This window comes from Podarcis cretensis, assembly GCF_951804945.1.
Source record: "Podarcis cretensis genome assembly, chromosome: 13".
NCBI classification, from domain to species: domain Eukaryota; kingdom Metazoa; phylum Chordata; class Lepidosauria; order Squamata; family Lacertidae; genus Podarcis; species Podarcis cretensis.
Genome location: NC_137182.1, coordinates 13,363,167 through 13,389,065, shown reverse-complemented (window position 1 = coordinate 13,389,065; position 25,899 = coordinate 13,363,167). Strand labels below are relative to the sequence as shown.

Here is a 25,899-nt window from a genome sequence, read left to right as displayed (position 1 = left end):
ACGGGGTGAGCTCCCGTTGCTTGGTCCCTGCTCCTGCCAACCTAGCAGTTCGAAAGCACGTCAAAGTGCAAGTAGATAAATAGGTACCACTCCAGCGGGAAGGTAAACGGCGTTTCCATGCGCTGTTCTGGTTTGCCAGAAGCGGCTTAGTCATGCTGGCCACATGTCCCGGAAGCTGTACACCGGCTCCCTCGGCCTATAGAGCGAGATGAGCACTGCAACCCCAGAGTCGGTCACGAATGGACCTAATGGTCAAGGGTCCCTTTACCTTTTTACCTTGGTTCTCGAACTTAATCCATTCTGGAAGTCCTTTCCAAAACCTAAACATTCCAAACTAAGGCACGCTTTCCCATAGAAAGTAATGCAAAATGGATTAATCCGTTCCAGGCTGTTGAAAAACTACCCCTAAAACGCTTCTCCTCACCGGCCCAATCAGCGCGATGTCTCTAAAAACGGAAGCGCAACACTAAAAATGGAAGCTCAGGACTCAGGACACGTTCGACTTCCCAAAAAAATCCAAGAACCGGAACGCTCACTTCTCGGTTTGCGATGTTTGGGTTCTAAGTTGTTCGTGAACTAGGCTGTTTGAGAACCAAGGTACCACTGCATATACAAAACAAGTGTGGCACTATGCTACCAACTTCCATTTGCCTGCACAGCAAGGCACACACTCGCTCCCCAACCAAGGTCCAGGAAGTCCTTCTACAGAGAAACACGCAGGCTCAGTTCAGAAGAACAGCTGCCACTTGCATTGATGAATAGGAGGGAAGAATCAGAGACTTCACCCCTTTATTAATCCCCTGGTCTCTTCTCTCTAGCGAGGCAAGTAGAAGCGCTGCAAGCTCAAGTATCTGCTGAAGCTGTGTCAAACCGAGCAGTCCCCTGGCTTATGGTGCGTTCCAGGAGAAGGCAGACTTTGTTTACCTCCTCTCTAAAATAAAGAACAGCATTCACTTCTTGAACGCTACCCTCCGTTTTAAAACCTCAAGGCACAATAGTTTCTGAAACTTGCAAGAAATAAAAAACTAAATGTAATTGTGGAAAACTATGGAGCTAAGCTGCTATGGTTTTCCCAGTAGTGATGTATGGAAGTGAGAGTTGGACCATAAAGAAGGCTGATCGCCGAAGAATTGGTGCTTTTGAATTATGGTGCTGGAGGAGACTCTTGAGAGTCCCATGGACACGACTAAACAAGTAAACAACAACAATTTTAATAACGAGTGACATTAGTAAAAAAGAAATGAAGAAATGGAGGCAGCGAGAGATTTTACTTTCTTGGGCTCCGTGATCACTGCAGATGGTGACATCAGTCACGAAAATTAAAAGACGCCTGCTTCTTGGGAGAAAAGCAATGACAAACCTAGACAGCATCTTAAAAAGCAGAGACATCACCTTGCCAACAAAGGTCTGTATAGTTAAAGCTATGGTTTTCCCAATAGTGATGTATGGAAGTGAGAGCTGGACGATAAAGAAGGCTGATTGCCAAAGAATTGATGCTTTTGAATTATAGTGCTGGAGGAGACTCTTGAGTCCCATGGACTGCAAGAAGATCCAACCTATCCATTCTGAAAGAAATCTGCCCTGAGTGCTCACTGGAAGGACAGATCCTGAAGCTGAGGCTCCAATACTTTGGCCACCTCATGAGAAGAGAAGACTCCCGGGAAAAGACCCTGATGTTGGGAAAGATGGAGGGCACAAGGAGAAGGGGACGACAGAGGATGAGATGGTTGGACAGTGTTCTCAGGGCTACCAGCATGAGTTTGACCAAACTGCGGGAGGCAGTGGAAGACAGGAGTGTCTGGCGTGCTCTGGTCCATGGGGTCACGAAGAGTTGGACATGACTAAACGACTAAACAACAACATGGAGCTAAGCTAGTCAGAGTACTACAGAAGCTAGAAAAATCTCAAGTGCTAGCATCCAGTCTGGTATTTGAAAAAAGGGAAGGAGAAACTGGTCCACCAGATCTTATTTATCTCCATGTTTATCTGTAGTGTCCAGTTCCTCAAGCACCGCTTCAGAAGAGCCACTTCCATGCTGCAGCAAACCATTCCCATTAACTGTTTTCTCTGCCACATACACGCAGAACTATGTTTCACTGTCCAATCAAGACGCAGCGGTGTATCTGCCTTTAAATTTACTGGGATACTGGGTAAATAATTCCCTCTATCTTCTCATTTAGCTACAAAAATCTACAAGCCTCAAGGAGATTTATCCTTTGTTCAGATGTCTAAATGCCCTGTGACTCACTAGTCTCTTTGTGTCAAATGACCGCGGCTCTCAGCTTTCAACAATGAAAATAGCACAGGTTACGTCAACAGGCCCAACATGGAACTGGCCATTCATAAAACTGGTGCCACCATGCAATTCCTGCCCCCGTGAGAATGTCATCAAGTTGTACTCTCTAACACAGGGGTCAGCAAACTTTTTCAGCAGCGGGCTGGTCCACTGTCCCTCAGACCTTGGGGGGGGGGCGGACTATATTTTTTTTGGGGGGGGGATGAACGAATTCCTATGCCCCACAAATAACCCAGAGATGCACTTTAAATAAAAGCACACATTCTACTCATGTAAAAACAAGCTGATTCCCGGACCGTTCCACGGGCCAGATTTAGAATGCGACTGAGCTGGATCCGGCCCCCAGGCCTTAGTTTGCCTACCCATGCTCCAACATTTGAGACAGTCGCATTATGACCCAGTTCCAAGTTGCGAGGTCTCTTTTGTCAGCCTTCAATAATAATTTCTAGACGTTCCTTTTTAAATAAACACCCAGCTTAATCCCAGTCTAAACATATTTACTTGGGAGGAAGTGCCAATAAAAACAGTATTTCCAAATAAAATGCTTACTCCTAAATGGCCTCACTGAAATCTGGAACAGAATTACACATATGGACTCATCATTTCAACAGACTGTGTGTGTGTGTGTGTGTGTGTGTGTGTGTACATATCAGTTGCACATTAGACCGCAGTTATAGGAAAGTCAGCAAACCTGTTATTGTAAACTTTGTTTACATTTGCTCTATGGGATGTTCATTTAGGAGCCACCAATGACTAATGCCATTATTACTCAGTGGGAAAGAGTAAACTTACCGTATTTTTCGTCCCATAGGACGCTCCGCCCCATAGGACGCACCTACTTGGGGGGGGGGAATAAAGGAATTTTTTTTTCCTTTATTTCCCCCCCCCCAACCAGGTCGGGGAACAGTGGGATGGCGGTGCTGCGCCTCCCCGCTGTCCCCCGAGCTTGTGGGGCTGGCCGATGTCTGCCTGGCGCGAGGGGCGCTCTGCTTCAGGGCACCCCGCGCGTTGGGCGGCAGGCTACTGTCCACAGCATGGGGAGCCCTGCGGGAACTCCCGCAGGGCTCCCCACGCTGCGGATGTCTGCCGGGCGCCAGGGGCGCTCTGTTTCAGGGCACCCCACGCGCCCCCCCCCCCCCCCCGGTGCGCAAGGCTTGACAACACCTGCGCGAAGCACAGGGCATCCTCCGGAGGGTTATCCTCCGGAGAACTTCCCCCGGGCGTGCAAGGCTTGCGGATAGCTTCCTGGAGCCTGGAGAGCGAGAGACGTCGGTGCGCACCGACGCCTCTCGCCCTCCAGGCTTCAGCGAAAGCCTGCATTCGCCCCATAGGACACACACACATTTCCCCTTCATTTTTGGAGGGGGAAAAGTGCGTCCTGTAGGGCGAAAAATACGGTACCTGCCGGTGTGGAAACAGATTAAGCCTTCCTTTTTTTTTTTCTTTTTACTCATTACAAGAGGCCATGGAGGGCAGGATAGATTAATCACTGCCCACTCCTGAGATGTCAAAACAAAACATCGTCTCCTGCATCTCAAAACTAAAGCCCTTTATCTTTCAAAACCATGTAAGCAAATTAACTTAGCTCTTTTTGCTCAGTCAATAACAAAGCCAAGCACTTGCGTCTGGGAAGAAGGAAAACTCCTCCTCCATATAATAATATAAGAAAGCCATGCTGATAGTTAGTTACTTAATTATAGTTGTTAGAAAATCATTTCCCAAAATACAGCAGCAGTAGTTTTGTCCACATCATCTCTTTCAATTCCCCAGGTTGGTGAGGCTCGTTTGACAACAATGAGAAATCAAGATTTCAGTGTCACTGGCCCAAGTCTTGTGGAACACAATGAGAACAGGGAGTCAGTGGGTGCCTTCTATGCCAACTTTTAAATGCCTACGGAAAACTATTCCACCAGGCAATTAAGAGTACATTCCCTACAATGGTCTACTTGTGCTTGATATTAATTTCTTTTTGTTTTTAACTTATTTCTAACTTGTCATGTTATTGTTTGGTTTGGTTTTTTCATAATGTTCTGAACTGTGGTATATTTTTATGAACTAGGTAAAGGTAAAGGTACCCCTGCCCGTACGGGCCAGTCTTGACAGACTCTGGGGTTGTGCGCCCATCTCACTTAAGAGGCCAGGGGCCAGCGCTGTCCGGAGACACTTCCGGGTCACGTGGCCAGCGTGACATCGCTGCTCTGGCCAGAGCCAGAGCCAGAGCCGCACACGGAAACGCCGTTTACCTTCCCGCTGGTAAGCGGTCCCTATTTATCTACTTGCACCCGGAGGTGCTTTCGAGCTGCTAGGTTGGCAGGCGCTGGGACCGAGCAGCGGGAGCGCACCCCGCCGCAGGGGTTCATTTTTATGAACTAGTTGTATATAAATATTTCTTATAAATAAATAAAGATGAACAACCGTAGCCAAAGGAGGAAGGTCAGTCTCGCCACTGCCTTTTTCAAATTCATCTAAATCTTTAGGCAGAATAGGGGCTGGTAGCCGAGAGGCCTTCCAGCAGACAGACTGAAGGAGAAACACTCAACAAGAGATGCATATGAGAAAAATTACAAACTGCAAACAAGCAACTGGAAGTTGAGGTGAAGGGACACCACCCCATAATCGCTTCAGGTAAGGTAGCTGATGCCAAGAGTGCAGAATTTGTCAGACAATGCTCATCAGATCCATGAATCACATCCTGGCAAATTAATACTACAGGGTTTGTCAAGTCTGTTTTTGAACCTCCCTCTCTCTTGCAACCTTTGGGGAGGGGGCGCAGAGAAGGGAGAAAGAGATCCTTCCTCTCTAGTTAAATAATGTGACAAAGTGTATGTTCCACACAACCAAGCAAGCAAGCCAGCCCAGCAGGAAGAGAAGAGCTATGGGGAGAGAACATAAAAACACCCTCTGTAACAGACCCCAGGGAAACGAAGGCCACATTGAGCATACCGTTCTCAAGGGACAAAAAAAAATATTGTGTCTACAATCAGTTGTTGCTGTTGCTGGTATTTGTCTCTCTCAAGAAACAATGGAGTGTGCCTCAAGTGGTGAAGTCAAACTGCTTTGCTCAGACGACAAGACCCTCCTCTTGGCCTCACTGATGTACAGTGGTGCCTCGCAAGATGAAAAGAATCCGTTCCGCGAGTCTCTTCGTCTAGCGGTTTTTTCATCTTGCGAAGCAAGCCCATTGACGGCTTAGCGGATTTGCGCTATTAGCGGTTTAGTGGCTTTTAGCGGCTTATTGGATAATCGGCTTAGCGGCTTAGAAAAAGGGGGGGAGGGGAAAAAACCGCAGGAACTCGCAAGACATTTTCGTCTTGCGAAGCAAGCCCATAGGAAATTCGTTTTGCGAAGCACTTCCAAAACGGAAAACTCTTTCGTCTAGCGAGTTTTCCGTCTTGCGAGGCATTCGTCTTGCGGGGCACCACCGTAGTCCAAAGAAAAGCAGAGCAATACATTTGGCACCAGCTTGGCTGCAGGAGTTGACGGAAGGAAGCATACAAGTCACCATCCAACTGCCTTAGGGATTCCACTCCAGATTTGTGTAGGGTTTACTCCTTAGCCTTTTCTTCTCCCAAAGATGTCCCGCAAGGCAGTGGAGGTTTAGGGTAAGAGCATGTGCAGGCAAACTAGGGCCCGGGGGCTGGATCTGGCCCCATCGCCTTCTCAATCCGGCCCGCGGACGGTCCGGGAATCAGGGTCTTTTTACATGAGTAGAATGTGTCCTTTTATTTAAAATGCATCTCTGGGTTATTTGTGGGGCATAGGAATTCGTTCATCCCCCCCCCCAATATAGTCCCGACCCCCAAGGTCTGAGGGACAGTGGACCGGCCCCCTGCTGAAAAAGTTTGCTCACACCTGGGTAAGGAGTTTTCCTTCTCCTAGAAGGGCTACTTTCATAGGTTGACAAGCCATCTGCCCCTCATGTGCAGAAACCACTTTCTTGACCGTTGGACCGACTATTGGTCTTGTCCACTCAATCTGCAGGTGCCTGTCTTCGCATGTTGGGGAAGTCCCTAACTCACCAAGGGTTCGAGACCCATGAGCTACCCTCACCTGGTTTAGTTGACCAGTCGAAGCTGCTCCCGGAGTGTGATCACTGTCAAATGCTGACATTTTCTAGGAGCCACAGGTGAGAGCTGAGTGCAGGGTAGCGACCAAAGGTGAACAAACTACCCCAGAGGGAGCACAACGTCTGCCCCACCAGACGTACCACCCCTCCCCAAACACCCCACATACCCATCCAGGAAACAAGTCGGATCATAGGGAACTGAATGGTGTCTCAAAACAAGAGGCAGACTACGCGAGAGCTGACCAGACAAGGATAAAAGTGATATTGTGAGGTGGTGGGAAGGGAAACTGAGACAGGCACAGAGTTACCAGTTTTCTTAACAACAGCCTGGGAGTTGGAAGTTTTCCTTCACGTAGAGTCGTAGGGTATCCCCCCTCCCCCAAAAAACAATTTGACACATATTTTCCCAAAAAAACAAATACACCCAGAAATCCGGCAGTTGGAAGCTTTCCTTCAAGTAGACTTACAGGGTTTCTTTCCCCTTGCCTGATATGTGCGCTGGGCCCGATTCAGGTTTGATGAGGCCCTAAGCTTCTGAAGCTAATGGGGCCCTTTATATAACCAGCTGTCCTTTGTCAACAACAAATTGTCACTGTTGTTTTGTGTTGAATATATGCTGTATGGTAATTTATGGACCTAATGGGTCCATACACAACACAAAACACTGTTGCTGTATGTAGGTTTTATTTTATTTGCTTTTTATCTTGTATTTAGGAAATGTACATCCAGGTTGTTGTTTATCCTTTAATTTGGGGGGGGGGGGGCTCCAAGAGAGTGTGGCCCTAAGCTACAGCTTCTTTAGCTTATACATAAATCCGGCACTGTAATGTAATATTACAGTGTTATTTTGTGTTGAATATATGCTGTATGGAAATTTATGGACCTAATAGGTCCATACGCAACACAAAACACTGTTGCTGTATGTAGGTTTTATTTTATTTGCTTTTTATCTTGTATTTAGGAAATGTACATCCAGGTTGTTGTTTATCCTTTAATTTGGGGGGGGGGGGCTCCAAGAGAGTGTGGCCCTAAGCTACAGCTTCTTTAGCTTATACATAAATCCGGCACTGTAATGTAATATTACAGTGTTATTTTGTGTTGAATATATGCTGTATGGAAATTTATGGACCTAATAGGTCCATACGCAACACAAAACACTGTTGCTGTATGTAGGTTTTATTTTATTTGCTTTTTATCTTGTATTTAGGAAATGTACGTCCAGGTTGTTGTTTATCCTTTAATTTGGGGGGGGGGGGCTCCAAGAGAGTGGGGCCCTAAACTACAGCTTCTTTAACTTATACGTACGTAAATCTGGCACTGTAATGTAATAAAAGGTAAAGGGTCCCCTGATCATTAGTCCAGTCGTGACTGACTCTGGGGTTGTGGCGCTCATAGAAACGCCGTTTACCTTCCTGCCAGAGCAGTACCTATTTATCTACTTGCACTTTGATGTGCTTTCGAACTGCTAGGTTGGCAGGAGCAGGGACCGAACAATGGGAGTTCACCCTGTTGTGGGGATTTGAACCACCGACCTTCTGATCAGCAAGTCCCAGGTTTAACCCACAGCGCCACCCGCATCCAGGCTGTTGTTTATCCTTTAATTTTGGGGCAGGCCGCCAAGAGAGTGGTGCCCTAAACTATAGCTTCTTTAACTTGTACGTACGTAAATCCGGCACTGTAATGTAATACAGTGGTACCTCGGGTTACATACGCTTCAGGTAACATACGCTTCAGGTTACAGACTCCGCTAACCCAGAAATAGTGCTTCAGATTAAGAACTTTGCTTCAGGATGAGAACAGAAATTGTGCTCCGGCGGCCCGGCAGCAGCAGGAGGCCCCATTAGCTAAAGTGGTGCTTCAGGTTAAGAACAGTTTCAGGTTAAGTATGGACCTCCGGAACGAATTAAGCACTTAACCCGAGGTACCACTGCATTTCCCCCCAAATAACAACAACAAAGCGCCCAAAGCGGTGTTGGAAAACCCTGTGCGGCAGGCACTTTCCTCAAAGGGAGTCGAAATTCAGTTTTCAGACAGGATTGGTGAAAGTCAAAAATTTGAAGAAGATGTAAAAGCGTGTTTAATTACTGTTGAAAATGATATGTTAAAAAAAAAACACCTAATAAAAAAATTATATTTAAAAATTCAGTTTCAGTGGGATGGGGTAAGGAAAGCTTCACCTGCCGGATTCCTGCCTGCCTGCTGCTTAGAGAAAAGGCAAGCGCCTGGTTCTTACGGACATACTCTCGCTCTGGAGGATCTCCCGGCGCAGCCCCGCCACGTACTGGATCAGCTCCTCCAGGCTCCGCTCGCACAGCTGCCCGTAGCCCGAGAACTTCTGCAGCACCTTCTCCAGCTCGCGCTCCACCGTCACGCACTGGTCCATCGCCTCTTCCGCCCGACGCCCGGCCACCCCAGGCCCCTGCTGCCCGGCCTTGGCCCCACCGGACCGGGCCGAGGAGAACCTGCGCCGTGTGAGGGAGGCTGGCTTGTTGTTTTTGCAGGCAGCGCGCCGGACGGACCGGGTCAGGAGGAGGAGGAGGAGGGGGTCCTCCCCGGCGGAAGGTTGGAGGTGCGGCGCAGGCGACTGCTCGGGGCAGCCAAGGAGGGGTCCTCGAGGAGCGCCCGCGTGATTGGGCAAGGCTTGCGCGCGCGTAGATGTAGGAAAATGGTGCAGAGGAGCTCGCATGCGCCGACGCAGACCAGGGTGAAACTTGCTGGGTTCCTTTGCTTGGTTTTCCCCGAGGAAGGAAGTGGCAGCTCAGCACAAGAGCTCAAGCGAAGGGAAATGAGTCGCCAGGCTCCCCCTCGCTCCTTCAAAGCGCAGCCCGGGAAGACAGGAATTCGCGCTTTCTAATGTAGGTCTTATTCCAAGTTGCGGGTGCGGAAGGGCTATGTCGGTTTGAACGAGTCTATACTTATAGAACGCTGTGTGTGTATTAAGCGTTCTCCGCTGTTTTATCGACAACTGTCACTTCGGACTCAGCGAGACAAAAAAAAAGGCGCTAGAGGGAACTCGGAATTAGACGGTCTGTGTAAGTCTACATTATTATGTCTATATTTTTACCGTTTGAAAGCAGTCGAGATGCGTTCAGGCAGCAACTTAGACGCCTCAGACTGTCGTTTCCTCTCAGAAGCCTTCTTGAGACTTCTAAACAAGCATTATGTCGTTTCTGCATAAACACAGGTTGGGCAGGGCCTGTATGAAAGCAGCCTCTTTGAACAGGCGAATCAGGCAGCGCCCTTTTTGAGGGTGGGGAGAGGAGGGGGCGGGTTTGTTTACCAAGAGATGTCATAGGTAAACAGATAGGGAAAGCGGAAGTAGCGTTTTGGGGGTCCTCCTGCCATGGCTCCGACTTCCGTCGCGCGTCGGCTACGTAAGGTCATCACGTGATTATTTGTTTTTCTGTGAGTTGTTAAACCTGCTGGTTCTGCGTCTGGGACTCTTAGCTGCCCAACGAGCTCCTAATTTCGTTGTTGTCGTTTTTACAAATGTATAAATGTTTGCAAAGATTGTATCTTCTTGTTATTCTTTACATGCTGTCATGACTCTTTAGAAAATACTCAGAAGGGGACTGTTAATATTTTTATTATTTCTTAAATTAGTATACTGCCCTTCATAAGATCACAGCGCGCATCACAGCATAAAAATACAAAATGAAAATACAAAATACATAATAAAATAACCAACAAACTCTTAGCATCCTTCCCAAAAACACATCCAAGGGCCCACAAAATGTTCATTCAGTTAAAGACCGTTGTTGTCGTTTTTACAAATGTATAAATGCTTGCAAAGATTGTATCTTCTTGTTATTCTTTACATGCTGTCATGACTCTTTAGAAAATACGCAGAAGGGGACTGTTAATATTTTTATTATTTCTTAAATTAGTATACTGCCCTTCATAAGATCACAGCGCGCATCACAGCATAAAAATACAAAATGAAAATACAAAATACATAATAAAATAACCAACAAACTATTAGCATCCTTCCCAAAAACACATCCAAGGGCCCACAAAATGTTCATTCAGCTAAAGAACCTGTTGACATTGTTGTCCTTCAGTTTCCATCACCTTTTCTCACTGGCCACGGCCAAGTTGAAATACAACATCTGAAGGATCACAGGTTTTCCCAACTCTGGCCTAAGGCGACTTGGAGAGGAAATTGAATTCTGGACTTCTTGGTTCATAGCTAACCAAGTCTACTCAGAAGTGTGTACCGGTATATCAAATAATTTGTGATGTCATACTGAAAATAAATGAGTATGGGGTGTGTCTGCTCTGCAGGACACCCTGTTTAGATTCAATAGAATTTAAACGACAAGTGTAATAGTTCTTATACTTGATTGTTGGCTCTGTTTATTTCTCTGACTATCGAAGATAGAGGACCTCAAGGGATCTTTATGGGGAGCTGGGCTGCATAAACCAACCTCCACTTCTAAACCACAGGTTTATGTGTACTGATGTGCATAGTCTTATTCACTAAGCTGCACTACAAAATTTCACACCTTCTGTAACTACCGTATTTTTTTGCTCTATAAGACTCACTTTTTCCCTCCTAAAAGGTAAGGAGAAATGTGTGTGCATCTTATGGAGCGAATGCAGGCTGCGCGGCTATCCCAGAAGCCAGAACAGCAAGAGGGATTGCTGCTTTCACTGCGCAGCGATCTCTCTTGCTGTTCTGGCTTCTGAGATTCAGAATATTTTTTTTCTTGTTTTCCTCCTCCAAAAACTAGATGCACCTTGTGGTCTGGTGCGTCTTATAGAGCGAAAAATATGGTAGGTTTTTAAAGACAGTGGGAAGACTTATTTTTCTTGTTGTTGTTATATTTATTAAATGTGTATACCACCCTTCACCTGAAGACCCGAGGGCAGTTGACCTAAATGCCTACAACATGCAAAGTCTCATCCACTTAGCTGCACTACAAAATCAAAGTGCCTTCTGCAATCAGAAGGAGCTGGGGGGGGGGGGTTTCAGGGCGGTTCACAGAATAAAAGCAAGATGTAAAACCACAAAATATGTAATAAAAATAAAAACAATAACCCAATAGCCCCCCCCCCAAACACACATTTTAAAAGGGCATAGGATGTAAATCTGATCAACCAAAGCCCTGGTTAAAAAGGAACAAGAAGGATTACTTATTCAATCTGTATACCACCCTTCACCCAGGGCCGGATTTAGGTTTGATGAGGCCCTAAGCTACTGAAGGTAATGGGGCCCTTTATATGTCCAACTGTCCTGTGTCAACAACAAATTGTCGCTATTTTTTGTGTTGAATATATGCTATATGGTAATTTATGGACCAAATAAGCATCCAAAGCCATTTGCACATAACAAAACATGTATTTTATCGAAGTAATTGTTCGACTGAAATACAATTAAGAAAAACCTCAGTTATGCAGATGACACAACCTTGATGGCAGAAAGTGAGGAGGAATTAAAGAACCTTTTAATGAGGGTGAAAGAGGAGAGCGCAAATTATGGTCTGAAGCTCAACATAAAAAAAACAAACGAAGATCATGGCCACTGGGCCCATCACCTCCTGGCAAATAGAAGGGGAAGAAATGGAGGCAGTGAGAGATTTTACTTTCATGGGCTCCATGATCACTGCAGATGGTGACAGCAGTCACGAAATTAAAAGACGCCTGCTTCTTGGGAGAAAAGTGATGACAAACCTAGATCGCATCTTAAAAAGTTGAGACATCACCTTGCCAACAAAGGCCGGTATAGTTAAAGCTATGGTTTTCCCAGTAGAGCTAGACCATAAAGAAGGCTGATCACCGAAGAATTGATGCTTTTGAATTATGGTGTTGGAGAAGACTCTTGAGAGTCCCATGGACTACAAGAAGATCAAACCTCTCCATTCTTAAGGAAATCAGCCCTGAGTGGAAGAACAGATCCTGAAGCTGAGGCTCCAATCCTTTGGCCACCTCATGAGAAGAGAAGACTCCCTGGAAAAGACCCTGATGTTGGGAAAGATGGAGGGCACAAGAAGGGGACGACAGAGGACGAGATGGTTGGACAGTGTTCTCAAAGCTACTAGCATGAGTTTGACCAAACTGTGGGAGACAGTGGAAGACAGAAGTGCCTGGCGTGCTCTGGTCCAGGGGGTCACGAAGAGTCGGACACGACTAAACAGCTAAACAACAACAAATATTAATATTAAAATTTTCATTTAATTTTTTTGGGGGCCCCCAAGAGAGTGGGGCCCCAAGCTATAGCTTATTTGGCTTATACGGTGCTGTCTTCACCTCGAGGACCCCCAAGGGCCGCTTGACAAACAGAAGGCGCACCTTTCTTCTCAACGGGTGGTCCAAATTTCGGCGAAGTATCCCAAAGTGTTTGGGGGGGGGGGAGGAAAAAAAACAACCCTAACACAAATCCTCCTTTGCCAGTGTCTTTCCCAAGAGCGGCTCCAGAGTCTACCCCGGGGGACCCCGTTTCAACCAGACCTAACCCAGCGCCACTTTCTCTCCCGAGGAGCCAAAACCTGCGCCTCCGAAAAAGAAAAGAGGCGGCGGCGAAAGCCAACCCAGGCAGGCAGCATCCTTTTTTTTGGGGGGGGGGAAGAGAGGGGAAAGCCCAGCCTGGGCCTTTGCGCGCGCGCGCGCGCGCCTGCAATGGACCTTCCCAAGGTAAACGAGCGCTGAGCCCGCCTTGGGGGGAGCCTGGGCCGGATTCCTCTCGCACCCCACCCCGGCCTGGCGGAACCGTCGCGCCTCCCTCTCCTCCTCCTCCTCCTCCTCCCTGGGCTGCCGGCCGCGGCTGCGCGACGTCACTTGTTATGTCTCCTCCGGCCCGGGCTCTGCTCCGCCGCGGAGAGGCGACGACGACGACGGCGCGCCGAGAAGCCCGAGCGCAGCAGCCGGAGCAGGAGCACCGCCCGCGGCGGCCCCGACACCAGTAGGGCCGCCGCCTGCCTGCCTGCCTGCCTGCCTGCCTGCCCGGGACGGGGTAAAACAAGCGAGGAGGAGGCGCCTTGGCCGGCCGAGCCCCGTCCTTGCCCGACCCCCTGAAGGCTTCCCCCACCCCCCAAACCAGCGCCACCCCGCCTGGTGCCCCCGAAGGAAATGGTTTCCTGGTTGGGGGGCGAGGCCCCCCCCCAAATTATTTCCACCCCCAGCCGCCTCCTAGAGACCTTTCTCACTTGGTTCTCATCAGCACCCCACAAATACCCAGCTCCCACCTTACACACTGCCTCCCTAAAATGATGGGGTGCCCTAGATTGAAGGGGTGCTTCTTCTTCTTCCCCACATCCCCACCCCATATCCGGGTTCCCTCTAGGCGAGTGGGTGTTATCCTGTCTCCCCCCACCCCACCCCACCCCACCCCACCGCCATTGTGTCTTTTTCATAAGAATGAGGGGATAATGGGAAAGGGACTCTTTGACAGTAGCAACCAAACTGGGGGTTGTGTTGTTGTTTGTGTATGTGGATATCTGCTCCCCCTTTTTTTCCTTCCCTCCAGACATTTCTCTCTCTCTTTTCTTTTTGTAGGACTGATTTGACTCTCTCGGGAGAGAGTCAGGAGCCCCCAGCACGGAGGAAAGATGTGGCTGAAGCTGTTTTTCTTGCTTCTTTATTTTCTGGTCCTGTTCATCCTTGCCAGGTTTTTCGAGGCCATTGTGTGGTACGAGACGGGCTTCTTCGCCACCCAGTTGGTGGACCCGGTGGCGCTCAGCTTCAAGAAGCTGAAGACCATTTTGGAGTGCAGGGGGCTCGGCTACTCGGGGCTTCTGGAAAAGAAGGATGTCAGGGAGCTGGTTGAGAAATCAGGTAAGAAAAAAAATGTCAGTTCACTGGCATTTTAACTTTTGGAATAGGTCCTTCCCCCCTTTATTAAGCATCTATATCACAATAACTTCTATCGTGTACAGAGTGTGCAGGGAAAGCTTAGTAAGGAGTAATACTAAATAAACGTGCTTAATAATCTCAGATGTGACTTCACGCTTTGAATGCCTTCCAACTTTTTATGGAGAATTGCTAAAGTGTGGCAATGTTTGAAGAAGCACAGGGCAGCAGCAGGCTATCATGGAATATACAACAGAACAGAGAGATTGGGGGGGCGGGGGGAGTTGTCCGGATGAAAATCATCAGGAACCATGATGTAATATCTGGCTTTATCTAAGACATGCCGGTAAGAATCAGAATTTGAAATGTGGCATGTGGTGTTTTGACGTGCACCCAAAACTAGCATGAAAGATCTTCTACATTGATCAGAAAGTGCAGCCTGCCTGGCATTTTGTTAAGCCGGGTAACAAGTTAGGTCACAAGTTTATTAAGATACTGGCTATCAGATTTTCTGCATGTTTCCTTGGTTGTAAATCTTACTGGCCTTGATGCAAGCAGGTGTGCGTAAGTAATTTAAAACAGCGCAATTCTAAGCATGTTTGTTCAGAAGTAAGCCTCATTGAGCTTAATGAGATTTACTCTCTTGTAGGTGTGTATTAAGATTGTATCTTTCGTGCAACACATTGTTCAGAAAAGAAAGGATTGCTGTTTTGTTGATTAATTTATTATATGCTTCAGACAAGTAGCAAGGCCTTGTTATGTATTCAAGGAAGTAAAATAATGTCAGAGAAATGCATGGCAAAGGTTTGCCTCAGTGTTAGCTTTTGTTTGCCGAGTGAGAAGTTGAAGGTTTGGCTGCTTCAGAACAAACATCTTATAAAAAATACCTTATTGTAAGCATATTTCTGACCTGACAACACCTTCAGAAAGTCATATGTCTATAAATATAATAACAGTGGTGCGCTTTGGTTGAATAAATGCTTTGGTCCACCAAACAGTAATAAGTGCAGCCAGGTGAGATAAATGAGTAAGACTGGCTAATTGCTTTGTGTACCTGCTTGTACAACTCTTTATTTTATGCTAACCAGTGTGCAACCATCGAAATCCTCAGCCTTTTGAGATCATCTCAAGGAAATTGTATCTGATCTATGATTAGCACCAGGCATAGGCAAACTCGGCCCTCCAGAAGTTTTGAGACTACAGTTCCCATCATCCCTGACCACTGGTCCTGTTAGCTAGGGATGATGGAAATTGTAGTCCAAAAACATCATAGGCCGAGTTTGCCTATGCCTATCCCTGCCCTATTGCAAGGGGGTTGGACTAGATGATCCTTGGGGGTTCTTCCAACTCTACAATTCAGTTTATTGGCCCTCATCCAGTCCATTACTAATCCCAGGCGATGGTTCATCTGAATCTGTTTTGGTTCATCTGAATCTGCTGAAAGTGAATAGTAGAGGTTTGGGGTTCTCATAAATCCACTCTACCAGATTCAAAGTGCTGAAGCTCAGCATGACAGCCACACACCCCAAAGAGAATCCATAGCTGTGCCTCCACAGAGACTCAGAACGTGCAGGAAGCTGTGTTGATCCATGTATAATAAAATGAATATACACCCACGAGCTGTGGTACGTAGCATAAGGTAAAAGGACCCCTGACCATTAGGTCCAGTCGTGGTTGACTCTGGGGTTGCGGCGCTCATCTCACTTTATTGGCCGAGGGAGCCGGCGTACAGCTTCCAGGTCATGTGGCCAGCATGACTAAGCCACTTCTGACAAACCAGAGCTTACCTTCCCGCCGGAGCGGTGCCTATTTATCTACTTGCACTTTGACGTGCTTTCGAACTGCTAGGTTGGCAGGAGCTGGGACCGAACAACGGGATCTCACCCCATCGCGGGGATTCGAACCGCCGACCTTCTGATCGGCAACTCCTAGGCTCTGTGGTTTAACCCACAGCGCCACCCGCGTCCCTGGTACGTAGCATAATGCCCAGTTAATTAGGATTAGATTGACTGCAATCCCGATTGCTTCTTTTCCTGGGAGTAAGCTCCGTTGATTTCAGTGGTGCTTCCCCTTCTGTCTCCATACATTCAACTTGGTAAAGCACGCTGAGCTTTAAGAAAACATCTTCAACCAGTTGAAATGCATCCTTGCTTGGGAAGAAAATGAAAAGTTATCTAGCTGACAGTCTTCTGTTTTGACTTGTCTTGCAACTATGGCCCTACTCTTGCTCCCCGTAATTCTCAGTATAATAGCACCTTCGTTCTGTACCCCAACCTCACATCTTCCTTTAAGAGCCGAAATGTCAATGCATACACAGTCATCCTGAGGTTAGTAAGCATTTCGGTTGCAATCCCATACTCAGCTGAGAGTAAAACCCATTGAACTCAATGGGGCATAGTTCTGAGTGGGCATGTATGGAATTGCACTGTTAGTAATGTATTGATTTGCAGGGAAGCTCTCAGAAGACTACTGGAATGAAACTAATTTGGTCATTTAAAAGAAATGGCTCCTTTGTAGAAATGGCTAAGATATGAAGTAGATTAGAAAAGTAAAGAGAGAGAGAAATTTAATGTTCATATTTGCAGACTTAAGTTAAATGAGACTAGAAGGAAATCTTTTTAGTGCACATTGAGCTCTTGAAACACCATACTTGCATGTGGCTATCCCCCACGGGACTGAGTGAGACTTATTTCCAAGTAAAACAGAGTATTGAGCTGGAAGAAGTTGCCCGTGTGAACAGAAAAGAGCAACACGGTTCCTTCTATGGAACGGAGAGCCAGTTTTTAACCAAACTGAATAGGAATTGCTTTGGTGAAAACAAGCAAAGCTCTGGTTGTGCATTTTTCTCCTTTGACTTAGTTTAAGCGTTTGCATCTTATAAAAGGTGGGCTATTGTCAAAAAATAAATTTTAAAAAAGCAGAACATCCCATATCATGAAAATTAAGATATTTCAGCACTTAAGCACCATAGTAGTTTTTGCTCCTACAGGTTGGTTTCTCTTCTGGAATTTATCCACCAACGTTTGTAAAAGTGTCATGGAACAGCTGGGATTGATAGGTGTGCAATACTTTTATACTTTTATAAGCATATTTGGAACAAAATAAAAAAATTCCTTCCAGTAGCACCTTAAAGACCAACTAAGTTAGTTCTTGGTATGAGCTTTCGTGAGTATGCACACTTCTTCAGATACACAGAAGTGCATACACACAAAAGATCATACCAAGAACTAACTTAGTTGGTCTTTAAGGTGCTACTGGAAGGAATTTTTTTTTATTTTGTTTTGACTATGGCAGACCAACACGGCTACTTATCTGTAAGCATATTTGGCTTTGGCTCAGGCACCTATCTCTGCAATAAAATAACCAACTGGAGCTATGCTGAATTTTCACCCCATACATTTTTAAGGCAGAAAGCAGGGTTTGGGAGAAGTTTAATGAACACCTCCTCTCTTGGCTTTTTTTAAAAAACACTCTTCCCCGAACAGTTTGCTGCCATTTTTAAAAGGGGGGGGGGAGCTTAAGTGTTCCTAACCAGCTAGCAGTTACATTGTCCCAGTGATATGATGCTCTCACCTTTGATTATCAGATTGGATTACATGATTGCCTTGGAAATACAGTGGTGCCCCGCAAGACAAACGCCTTGCAAGACGGAAAACCCGCTAGACGAAAGGGTTTTCCGTTTTGGAGGCGCTTCGCAAAACGAATTTCCCTATGGGCTTGCTTCGCAAGATGAAAATGTCTTGCGAGTTCCTACGAGTTTTTTTTTCCCTTCTCCCCCCCCCCTTTTTCTAAGCCGCTAAGCCGCTTATCAGCTGATCCACTAAGCCGATAAGCCGCTAAAAGCTGCTAAGCCGCTAAAAGCCGCTAAGCCGCTAATAGCGCTAAGCCGCTAAGACGTCAATGGGCTTGCTTCACAAGACAAAAAAACCGCTAGACGAAGAGAATCGCGGAACGGATTCTTTTCGTCTGCGAGGCACCACTGTAAATCCTTGCTTAAAACAGAGAAGCACAGGTGCTTCATATTGAGAAAATGGTCAGTTGTTAAATGTTGCAGTGCTTCCTCAACTTACTCTCAATGAGTGAACCTGTTTGCATCATTTTGCAGGGCTTCCTGCAAAGAATCACCAAAATTAGGTGGGGTAAATTTTTCCGGGAGAAAGGTTTTTTTGCAGAATGCTCGCACTGCCCTTATTTCAGCTTGGCCATAAGATTCAACCCCTTCCAAGGACATGCATGCAGATTCTTTCTTTTCCCGCTGTGTTTGTGTAGCTTTCAGGCTAATGAGGGAATTTTGCATAACATGCTCGGGGAATCCAAACCCCGTGTTGCCTTCTCCGACTCTGGGCAGCCTTTGCTGCAAATGGGTAAATTGTGTCATGACCTTGCAGATCCAAGCACACCAGCTCAAAAGAGAGGTGGTGTAGCTAGAGAAGTGGGAGAATTTGGGATGGCAAGCTTTTTAATGGGCCAGTACCCACATGGGGCTTCCACATAATAATATTCAAGTTTGAGTGCACTTTGGGTATATTATATCGCTAATCATTGCTAAGTAAAGGTAAAGGGACCCCTGACCATTAGGCCCAGTTGCGGACGACTTGGGTTGCAGCGCTCATCTCGCTTTATTGGCCGAGGGAGCCGGCATACAGTTTCCGGGTCATGTGGCCAGCATGAACTTCTGGTGAACCAGAGCAGCGCACGGAAACGCAGTTTACCTTCCCGCCAGAGTGGTACCTATTTATCTACTTGCACTTTGATGTGCTTTCGAACTGCTAGGTGGGCAGGAGCTGGGACCAAAGCAACGGGAGCCACCCCGTCGCGGGGATTCAAACCGCCGACCTTCTGAACAGCAAGTCCTAGGTTCTGTGGTTTAACCCACAGTGCCACCCGCGTTCCTGGTCTGCTTTAATTAAAGTTAAAATACAGTGGTGCCCCGCAAGACGAATGCCTCGCAAGACGGAAAACTCATTAGACGAAAGAGTTTTCATTTTGGAGGTGCTTCGCAAAACGAATTCCTATGGCTTGCTTCGCAAGGACAAAAATGTCTTGCGAGTTCCTGCGGGGTTTTTTTCCCCCTCCCCCCCTTTTTTCCTTAAGCCACTAAAAGCCGCTAATTCCGCTAAGCCGTCGATGGGCTTGCTTCGCAAGACGAAAAAACTGCCAGACGAAGAGACTCGCGGAACGGATTCTTTTCGTCTTGTGAGGCACCACTGTAAATATTTCTGAGCAGGTGTTCCAACTAATTGTATTTTACATGACCTTCCCCCACTATGCAACTGAGTGACATTTTAACTCAAATTGAAAGTATTAGCAATCTTTATCACTTTGGAGTTTGCTTTATGTGCGTAGATTTCCGTCTTAAAAAGTAGTCAGCCATCTCCCAACAATATCTATTCTGCTGCTGTTCCAGAATCCTTTCGGCAGTTGCGACCTTTGGCATTTACTGTAATGAGTGTTCCTTTGTTTGTTTACATAGGAGACCTGATGGAAGGCGAACTTTATTCTGCTCTCAAGGAAGAGGAAGCCTCTGAGTCTGTTTCCAGCACAAACTTCAGTGGGGAAATGCACTTCTATGAGCTGGTAGAAGATACGAAGGATGGTATCTGGCTAGTGCAGGTATGAAATACATTATTTTTAACAGTGAAACGAGCCCCTGAGTCGGTTCACATTTAAAGTAGTGTACTTAGCCTGAAGGCGCAGTGTGTGATATACATGAAGATGTTGCTACATTGCTGCCCAGTCTGATGGGCAGTAAAATAATTATTATTATTATTATTATTATTATTATTATTATTTTTATTACACAACTAAAGCTGCAATCCAAAACACATTTTCTGGAAAGCCTGCCCTCTTGAAGCAAGACTTGCTTCAAAATAGACATACAGGGGTACCTCGGGTTAAGTAATTAATTCGTTCTGGAGGTCCGTTCTTAACCTGAAACTGTTCTTAACCTGAAGCACCACTTTAGCTAATGGGGCCTCCTACTGCTGCCGCGCCACTGGAGCACAATTTCTGTTCTCATCCTGAAGCAAAGTTCTTAACCCGAGGTACTATTTCTGGGTTAGCAGAGTCTGTAACCTGAAGCATATGTAACCTGAAGCGTATGTAACCCGAGGCACCACTGTACTTAAAGTTGGCCTGCAAATGTCATGGCTTTGCTTTGAGTAAGTAGAATCTGTACTACTCCTCCAGGATCAAAGAGATGCCATTCTTTATTTTCCACTAAGTTGTTGCACATGAAAAGAGGGTAGCTGCTTGATCCTGTGCGCATTTACTAGGGAGTAAGCCCCATTGAATTCAGTGAGTTTTGCTCCCAGGTAAACGTACATAAAATCGCTGACATGGTGTGTGTTGACTCCAGTCAATCATTCAAGGCCTTGCATTTTTATTACACTGTTTGCTTGTGCTGTTTTGCATTTCCCTGTGCATCCTGCCTCAGTCCAAGCTTTTCCTCTGGATTATTCTTCACAATCGGTTTCCCCTTTTTAATGAAGTGCAAGGGTTTATATAGCACAAATGAGCCAGTGTGAATTCACATTACAGTGAACTTTTCCTCCTCCTCCCACATCCACTGAGTTGGAGATATGTTTGTTCTGGAATTCTGTTCTGTCCCTGTAAATAGGTATTAGCGCAAGGTTTTTTTAGCTCCTGGCTTTCAGTTGCCTTTTTCTAGGGGGGCAGCTGGGTCACACAAAATCAGTATTACCTAAAAGCATCCAAGCGCCATATTTTACTCAAGATGCTTCGAAGAGATGTTTGGTCACAAACTTTTACAAGATGTTTCTGATGGTAATAATGCAAACACCAGCACCCTGTGGTATATAATGCACACTTTACTCCTTCCTAAAGGTAAAGGTAAAGGGACCCCTGACCATTAGGTCCAGTCGTGGCCGACTCTGGGGTTGCGGCACTCATCTCGCTTTATTGGCCGAGGGAGCCGGTGTACAGCTTCCGGGTCATGTGGCTAGCATGACTAAGCCACTTCTGGCCAACCAGAGCAGCACATGGAAATGCCGTTTACCTTCCCGCCGGAGCGGTACCTATTTATCTACTTGCACTTTGACGTGCTTTCGAACTGCTAGGTTGGCAGGAGCAGGGACCGAGCAACGGGAGCTCACCCCATCGCGGGGATTCAAACCACCAACCTTCTGATCAGCAAGTCCTAGGCTCTGTGGTTTAACCCACAGCGCCCCGCGTACCTCCACCCTAAACCAGACTTCTTCCATCTACATTGCCTCCTCTCTGTACTTCAGGTGATGCTTATAAAATAACCACCACAGCCTTCCCAACACCTGAGCAGTGTTATTTTAAGATTCTGCTGCATGATGTCATTCTGGCTATAACAGTGTAGGAAAGGTTTGTGGCTCATTGCCTTTTCCTGCTTTTCAATGTAAGAAAATTGCAGCAGCAGAAGTCACAGGGCACCCGGAACGCTCAAGATGGAATGCTGGCAAGGCATGATTTTCCCAGTTTTGTTTCTATCTTGTCTTTCATGAAGATGAAGCAGCTGAAATTAGGAGAGGGCTTCCCGTGTTCTTACGGTCCTTTCGTAATTTTCATGCTTAGAGAGACTCTTTAGTGTTGTTATGGCACATTTCAATTTTTCTTTTCAGTGTATCTCCTCTGCAGATAACTTTAATTTACACTGTACTTGAGGGCATCTTTGTTCATAGTCTTATAAACCCATTTTTTATTGCTCCATTTCCTTCTGTAGCGCATTCCTTCACAAAAGGCCTTCTCAGAAGCAGGTTGCTAGGAAAAAAGTTGGGAAGTTTTGGAAATCTGGGAGATTCAGGACTGGACAAACATCTTTGCACAAGCCCATGGAACGTACTATCACAAGATTTGGCAGTGGCCACCAATTTAAGGCAGTTTTGAAAGGAGATTAGGCAAATTTGTGTAGGATAAGTTATCTGTGGCTCTGAGTTGCAATGGTCGAGAGACCTGGTGGCATGACTCTAAAATGCATGTCTTGTTTGTGGGCTTCCCATCTGGTTGGCCACTGTAGGAAACAAGATTCTGGGCTACATAAGCCTTTCATCCAATCCAGCAGGGGTTGCCTTGTGTTCTTAATGCTGTTAACACAGTCCCCAGTGTTCAAACAGTAATGGAAATAGCACTGAGTTCCCCACCATTGCATTCATAAAATTGGTGCCATCATGCATTTGCTGCCAAGCTGTCAGCATGCCAACAGCCCCTCAGGAGACAGCAAGGTGGACTGAAGCCCAGAACACTCTTCTTAGGGGATGGGGATACACTGCAACATTTTATTGCAGGTCCCACCTTTTTTTTTAATAATGATACCTGTGTGCATAGTCGTGTTTTGTGGGCCTATACCTGAAATCATTTCTACTGTGTAAGGTAAAGGTAAAGGGACCCCTGACCATTAGGTCCAATAGTGGCCAACTCTGGGGTTGCGGCGCTCATCTTGCTTTACTGGCCGAGGGAGCCGGCGTACAGCTTCCAGGTCATGTAGCCAGCATGACTAAGCTGCTTCTGGCAAACCAGAGCAGCACACAGAAATGCCGTTTACCTTCCTGCCGGAGTGGTACCTATTTATCTACTTGCACTTTGCTGTGCTTTTGAACTGCTAGGTTGGCAGAAGCAGGGACCGAGCAACGGGAGCTCATCCCATTGCGGGGATTCAAACTGCCGACCTTCTGACCGGCAAGTCCTAGGCTCTGTGGTTTAACCCCGCAGCGTCACCCGCATCCCTTTCTAATGAGCAAAACCTCATTGATGCTCCCTATATTTTAATGTGGCAGCTCATTGCCATCAGGATAGTATAACTTTTGAGATGCTTAGAACTGGGATAGCAGCAGCTGCTAGCTTTCTTTTAGTTCTAAATACCTTAGAAGCATTTCCCTTTACACAGCAGTGGGACTTGCTTCTGAGGGATCGGGATGAAATCTTCCCAAGTTTAAAAACCAGAGAAGTGATAAGCATTCTGAAAACTTCACTTCGCAATAGTGTGCAACTAGAACACTGTGTAGCAAGCTGAAAAGAAAAAGTTCTGCAAATAACCAACTGGCTGTAACAGTAGATCTGTTTTCCTCCCATTTATAAATGATGCATTTCTGTTGGGAAACTTCATTCAGTGCAAAGAATAAAACTGCAGTGGTATTCAACTGACACAATGACAATTGACTGACACCTAGTGTAGCCTTTGGAATGGTGGACAGAAGAGGCAAACATTTGTTGATTCTTTTTATATGTTAAAACACATTGTCCTCTTAACAGCCATGTGTTGCTGTTTTTTTCTATCCTGGAGAGAGATGTAATCATGGCTTTTCGGGATGTTGAACTTTCTGGACGTATTGTTGGTTTCTCTGTGTTCTGGTTTGCGTTCTCCATTCCTGCTAGGCCATTTTAGCAGCGGCGGCAATTCATCCAGAAGAACTCTTTGTGAGGTCGGAACACATTTCACTCTGCATCAAATGAGAGCTCTAAAAGGAAGTCTTAAAATCGTTACTCGACCAATCAGCTTTCAATCACGTGACACATTCCTAAAATAATCAAAAAGTATGTGGAAACTGCAGGGCACAGTGACTCATGCATGATCAGTCATGTCATTTAAATTGCCTGTAAGGCAGAGCAAACGCCTTCCTTTCATCCTCCCTACTCTTCTGCTTTTATCAATCCACATTCCCAAGTGAATGATAATCTGTATTAATATTATACTAAGGGACAATTTAGGCAGAAACTGCAGTTTATCGCTGTGTGAACAAGCCATTACAGCAAGCCTTGGGCTTGCACACTCCTGGTTTCCTCTGGCACATGCCAGAAATACCCACTTTTGGTTTTAAAGCAGCCTGAATTCCCCATTACGCCCAAAGTTGGGAAGCTGCGGTTGGTTAGCTGGTGCCTTAGCCAGGGCTCGTCAGGCTATTCGGACTGGCGAGCACATTTTGAGTTTTGAGAAAGTGCCGCGAGCAGCAGTCGCAAATTGACTTCCGTGGGGAGCATGGCATAACACGGCTGCCATGGGGTGTGGCATTGCACAAAATTAAAGAAAATACTGTCATCGCTGCTCCCCACGCATCTCAAACAGCCTCAGGCTTACCAAGGGATGTCGGCTATGTCCTGCTGGTCCTGGTTGCAGAGATAACGCATTATTGTTTTCTAAAAATACTAGGTGCTTAATTAAAAAAAAAAGAAAAGCAAGAATTTGAGGTTTATGGTTCATCCCAGAAGCACCAAAGAAGGCCAGAATTATAAATCAGTGTTTGATCCTGGTTTGTTTGAAACAAAATTATTATTATTATTATTATTATTATTATTATTATTATTTGTTCCCCACCCATCTGGCTGGGATTCCCCAGCCACTCTGGGCTGCTTCCAACAAAGACCAAAAATACACTAAAATGTCACACATTAAAAACTTCCCTGAACAGGGCTGCCTTCAGATGTCTTCTGAATGTCAGGTAGTTGTTTATCTCTTTGACATCTGATGGGAGGGCGTTCCACAGGGCGGGCACCACTACCGAGAAGGCCCTCTGCCTGGTTCCCTGTAGCTTTGCTTCTTGCAATGAGGGAACCGCCAGAAGGCCCTCGGTGCTGGACCTCAGCGTCCGGGCAGAACAATGGGGGTGGAGACGCTCCTTCAGGTATACTGGGCCGAGGCCAGAGCTCAAGAGAGTTTGAGAGTTCAAAACCAGACTTCTCTACCCAGGGACTCCAACTCCCACCAGCACCATCTTGATCATATCCAATGGTCAAGGATAATGGGAGTCAGTGTCCATAACATCTGGTGGGCAGCAGGTTAAGGATAGCTGGTGTAAAATAACCAGACTTCCTGAGTTTGTCAAGTCATTTTCATTGGAAGCTTTTGATCTGCTCCTTACATGTAAATGGCAAGAGCACGTGAGACCAAGGCTCAGGCTCACTTTGGTTTGTGAACATAATGCTAAGCTATGTTTTAGTATTAACATCTGAAGTGGCTCTTATTTATCCTGCAGTAAATTGTTCCATCAGGACATCTTAGATGGTATTCCTGTATTTGTCACACAGGGTTATTAAATATTATTGCTGCTCTTTTCTTATTTACCTTGTAAGCTGTTTAGTGATTTAGTAATGTTAAGCAGTCTATAAACTGATTAGAAAAACAATTTCCCCAGCTTTTCTGTTGGTTTCCTGCAGCAGTATTTTTTTTTTCAATGTTTTAGCTATGTGCATAGCTGTCAACGTTTCCCTTTTTTAAAGGGAAATTCCCTTATTCTGAATACGATTCCTCGCAAGAAAAGGGGAAAGTTGCCAGCTATGGCTATGTGGTGTTATTATTTCACAGTTCCGTTGAAACTTTGAACACCCTACCAACAAAATTGACAGTGAAATTCTAAAATCCTAGTGTGAAACAGTTTATGTAACAGATTATACTTGCAATAGCAGGCAATTTAATGCATGGCCTATCGCAGATATTCTAGGTTTCCCCAGTTTTTCCGGACCTTCACATTTGCATACATTTTGCAACAGGAATTTCATTAGCGCAAGCAGTTTCTGAGCTCTGGGCACAGTACCGTGCCTAAGATTTCAGATTAAAAGTTCAGAGTGGAAGGAAAGGAGGACCTTTTTCTGCCTCCCCACTTCCAGCTACTCTCTGAAGACTGGAGAAGAGACCCTCTTAAGAATATTAGGGGGGTGGGCAGGGAAAGGACTAGACCATGTGAAAAATGAACATCATATTTTAGCTGCAGTTCATTCATTTTCAGCTTTGTATTCTTGTTATTAAAAAAGCGTACATAGACACTCCACG

The 25,899-nt window shown here is 46.0% G+C and overlaps 2 protein-coding genes across 4 annotated transcripts in view; one reads left to right on the top strand and one right to left on the bottom strand.

The window, feature by feature from the left end:
- RMND5A (required for meiotic nuclear division 5 homolog A) overlaps positions 1–8,787 on the bottom strand; it is a 30,978-nt gene extending 22,191 nt beyond the window's left edge. Inside the window, exon 1 of the mRNA XM_079949741.1 lies at positions 8,604–8,787. Within this exon, the coding sequence (XP_079805867.1) occupies positions 8,604–8,745 (142 nt within the window). The 5' untranslated portion in view covers positions 8,746–8,787. The remainder of the gene's footprint in view (positions 1–8,603) is intronic.
- Positions 8,788–12,957: 4,170 nt separating this feature from the next.
- LOC307200726 (charged multivesicular body protein 3) overlaps positions 12,958–25,899 on the top strand; it is a 32,267-nt gene continuing 19,325 nt past the window's right edge. The window contains exons 1-3 of one of the 3 annotated variants that reach the window (XM_079949559.1): positions 12,958–12,995; positions 13,857–14,135; positions 19,624–19,763. In XM_079949559.1, the coding sequence (XP_079805685.1) occupies positions 13,910–14,135; positions 19,624–19,763 (366 nt within the window). In that variant the 5' untranslated portion in view covers positions 12,958–12,995; positions 13,857–13,909. Of the gene's footprint in view, positions 12,996–13,116; positions 13,315–13,856; positions 14,136–19,623; positions 19,764–25,899 lie in introns of those variants that run through there. The other 2 variants (XM_079949558.1, XM_079949561.1) reach the window with 2 other exon arrangements.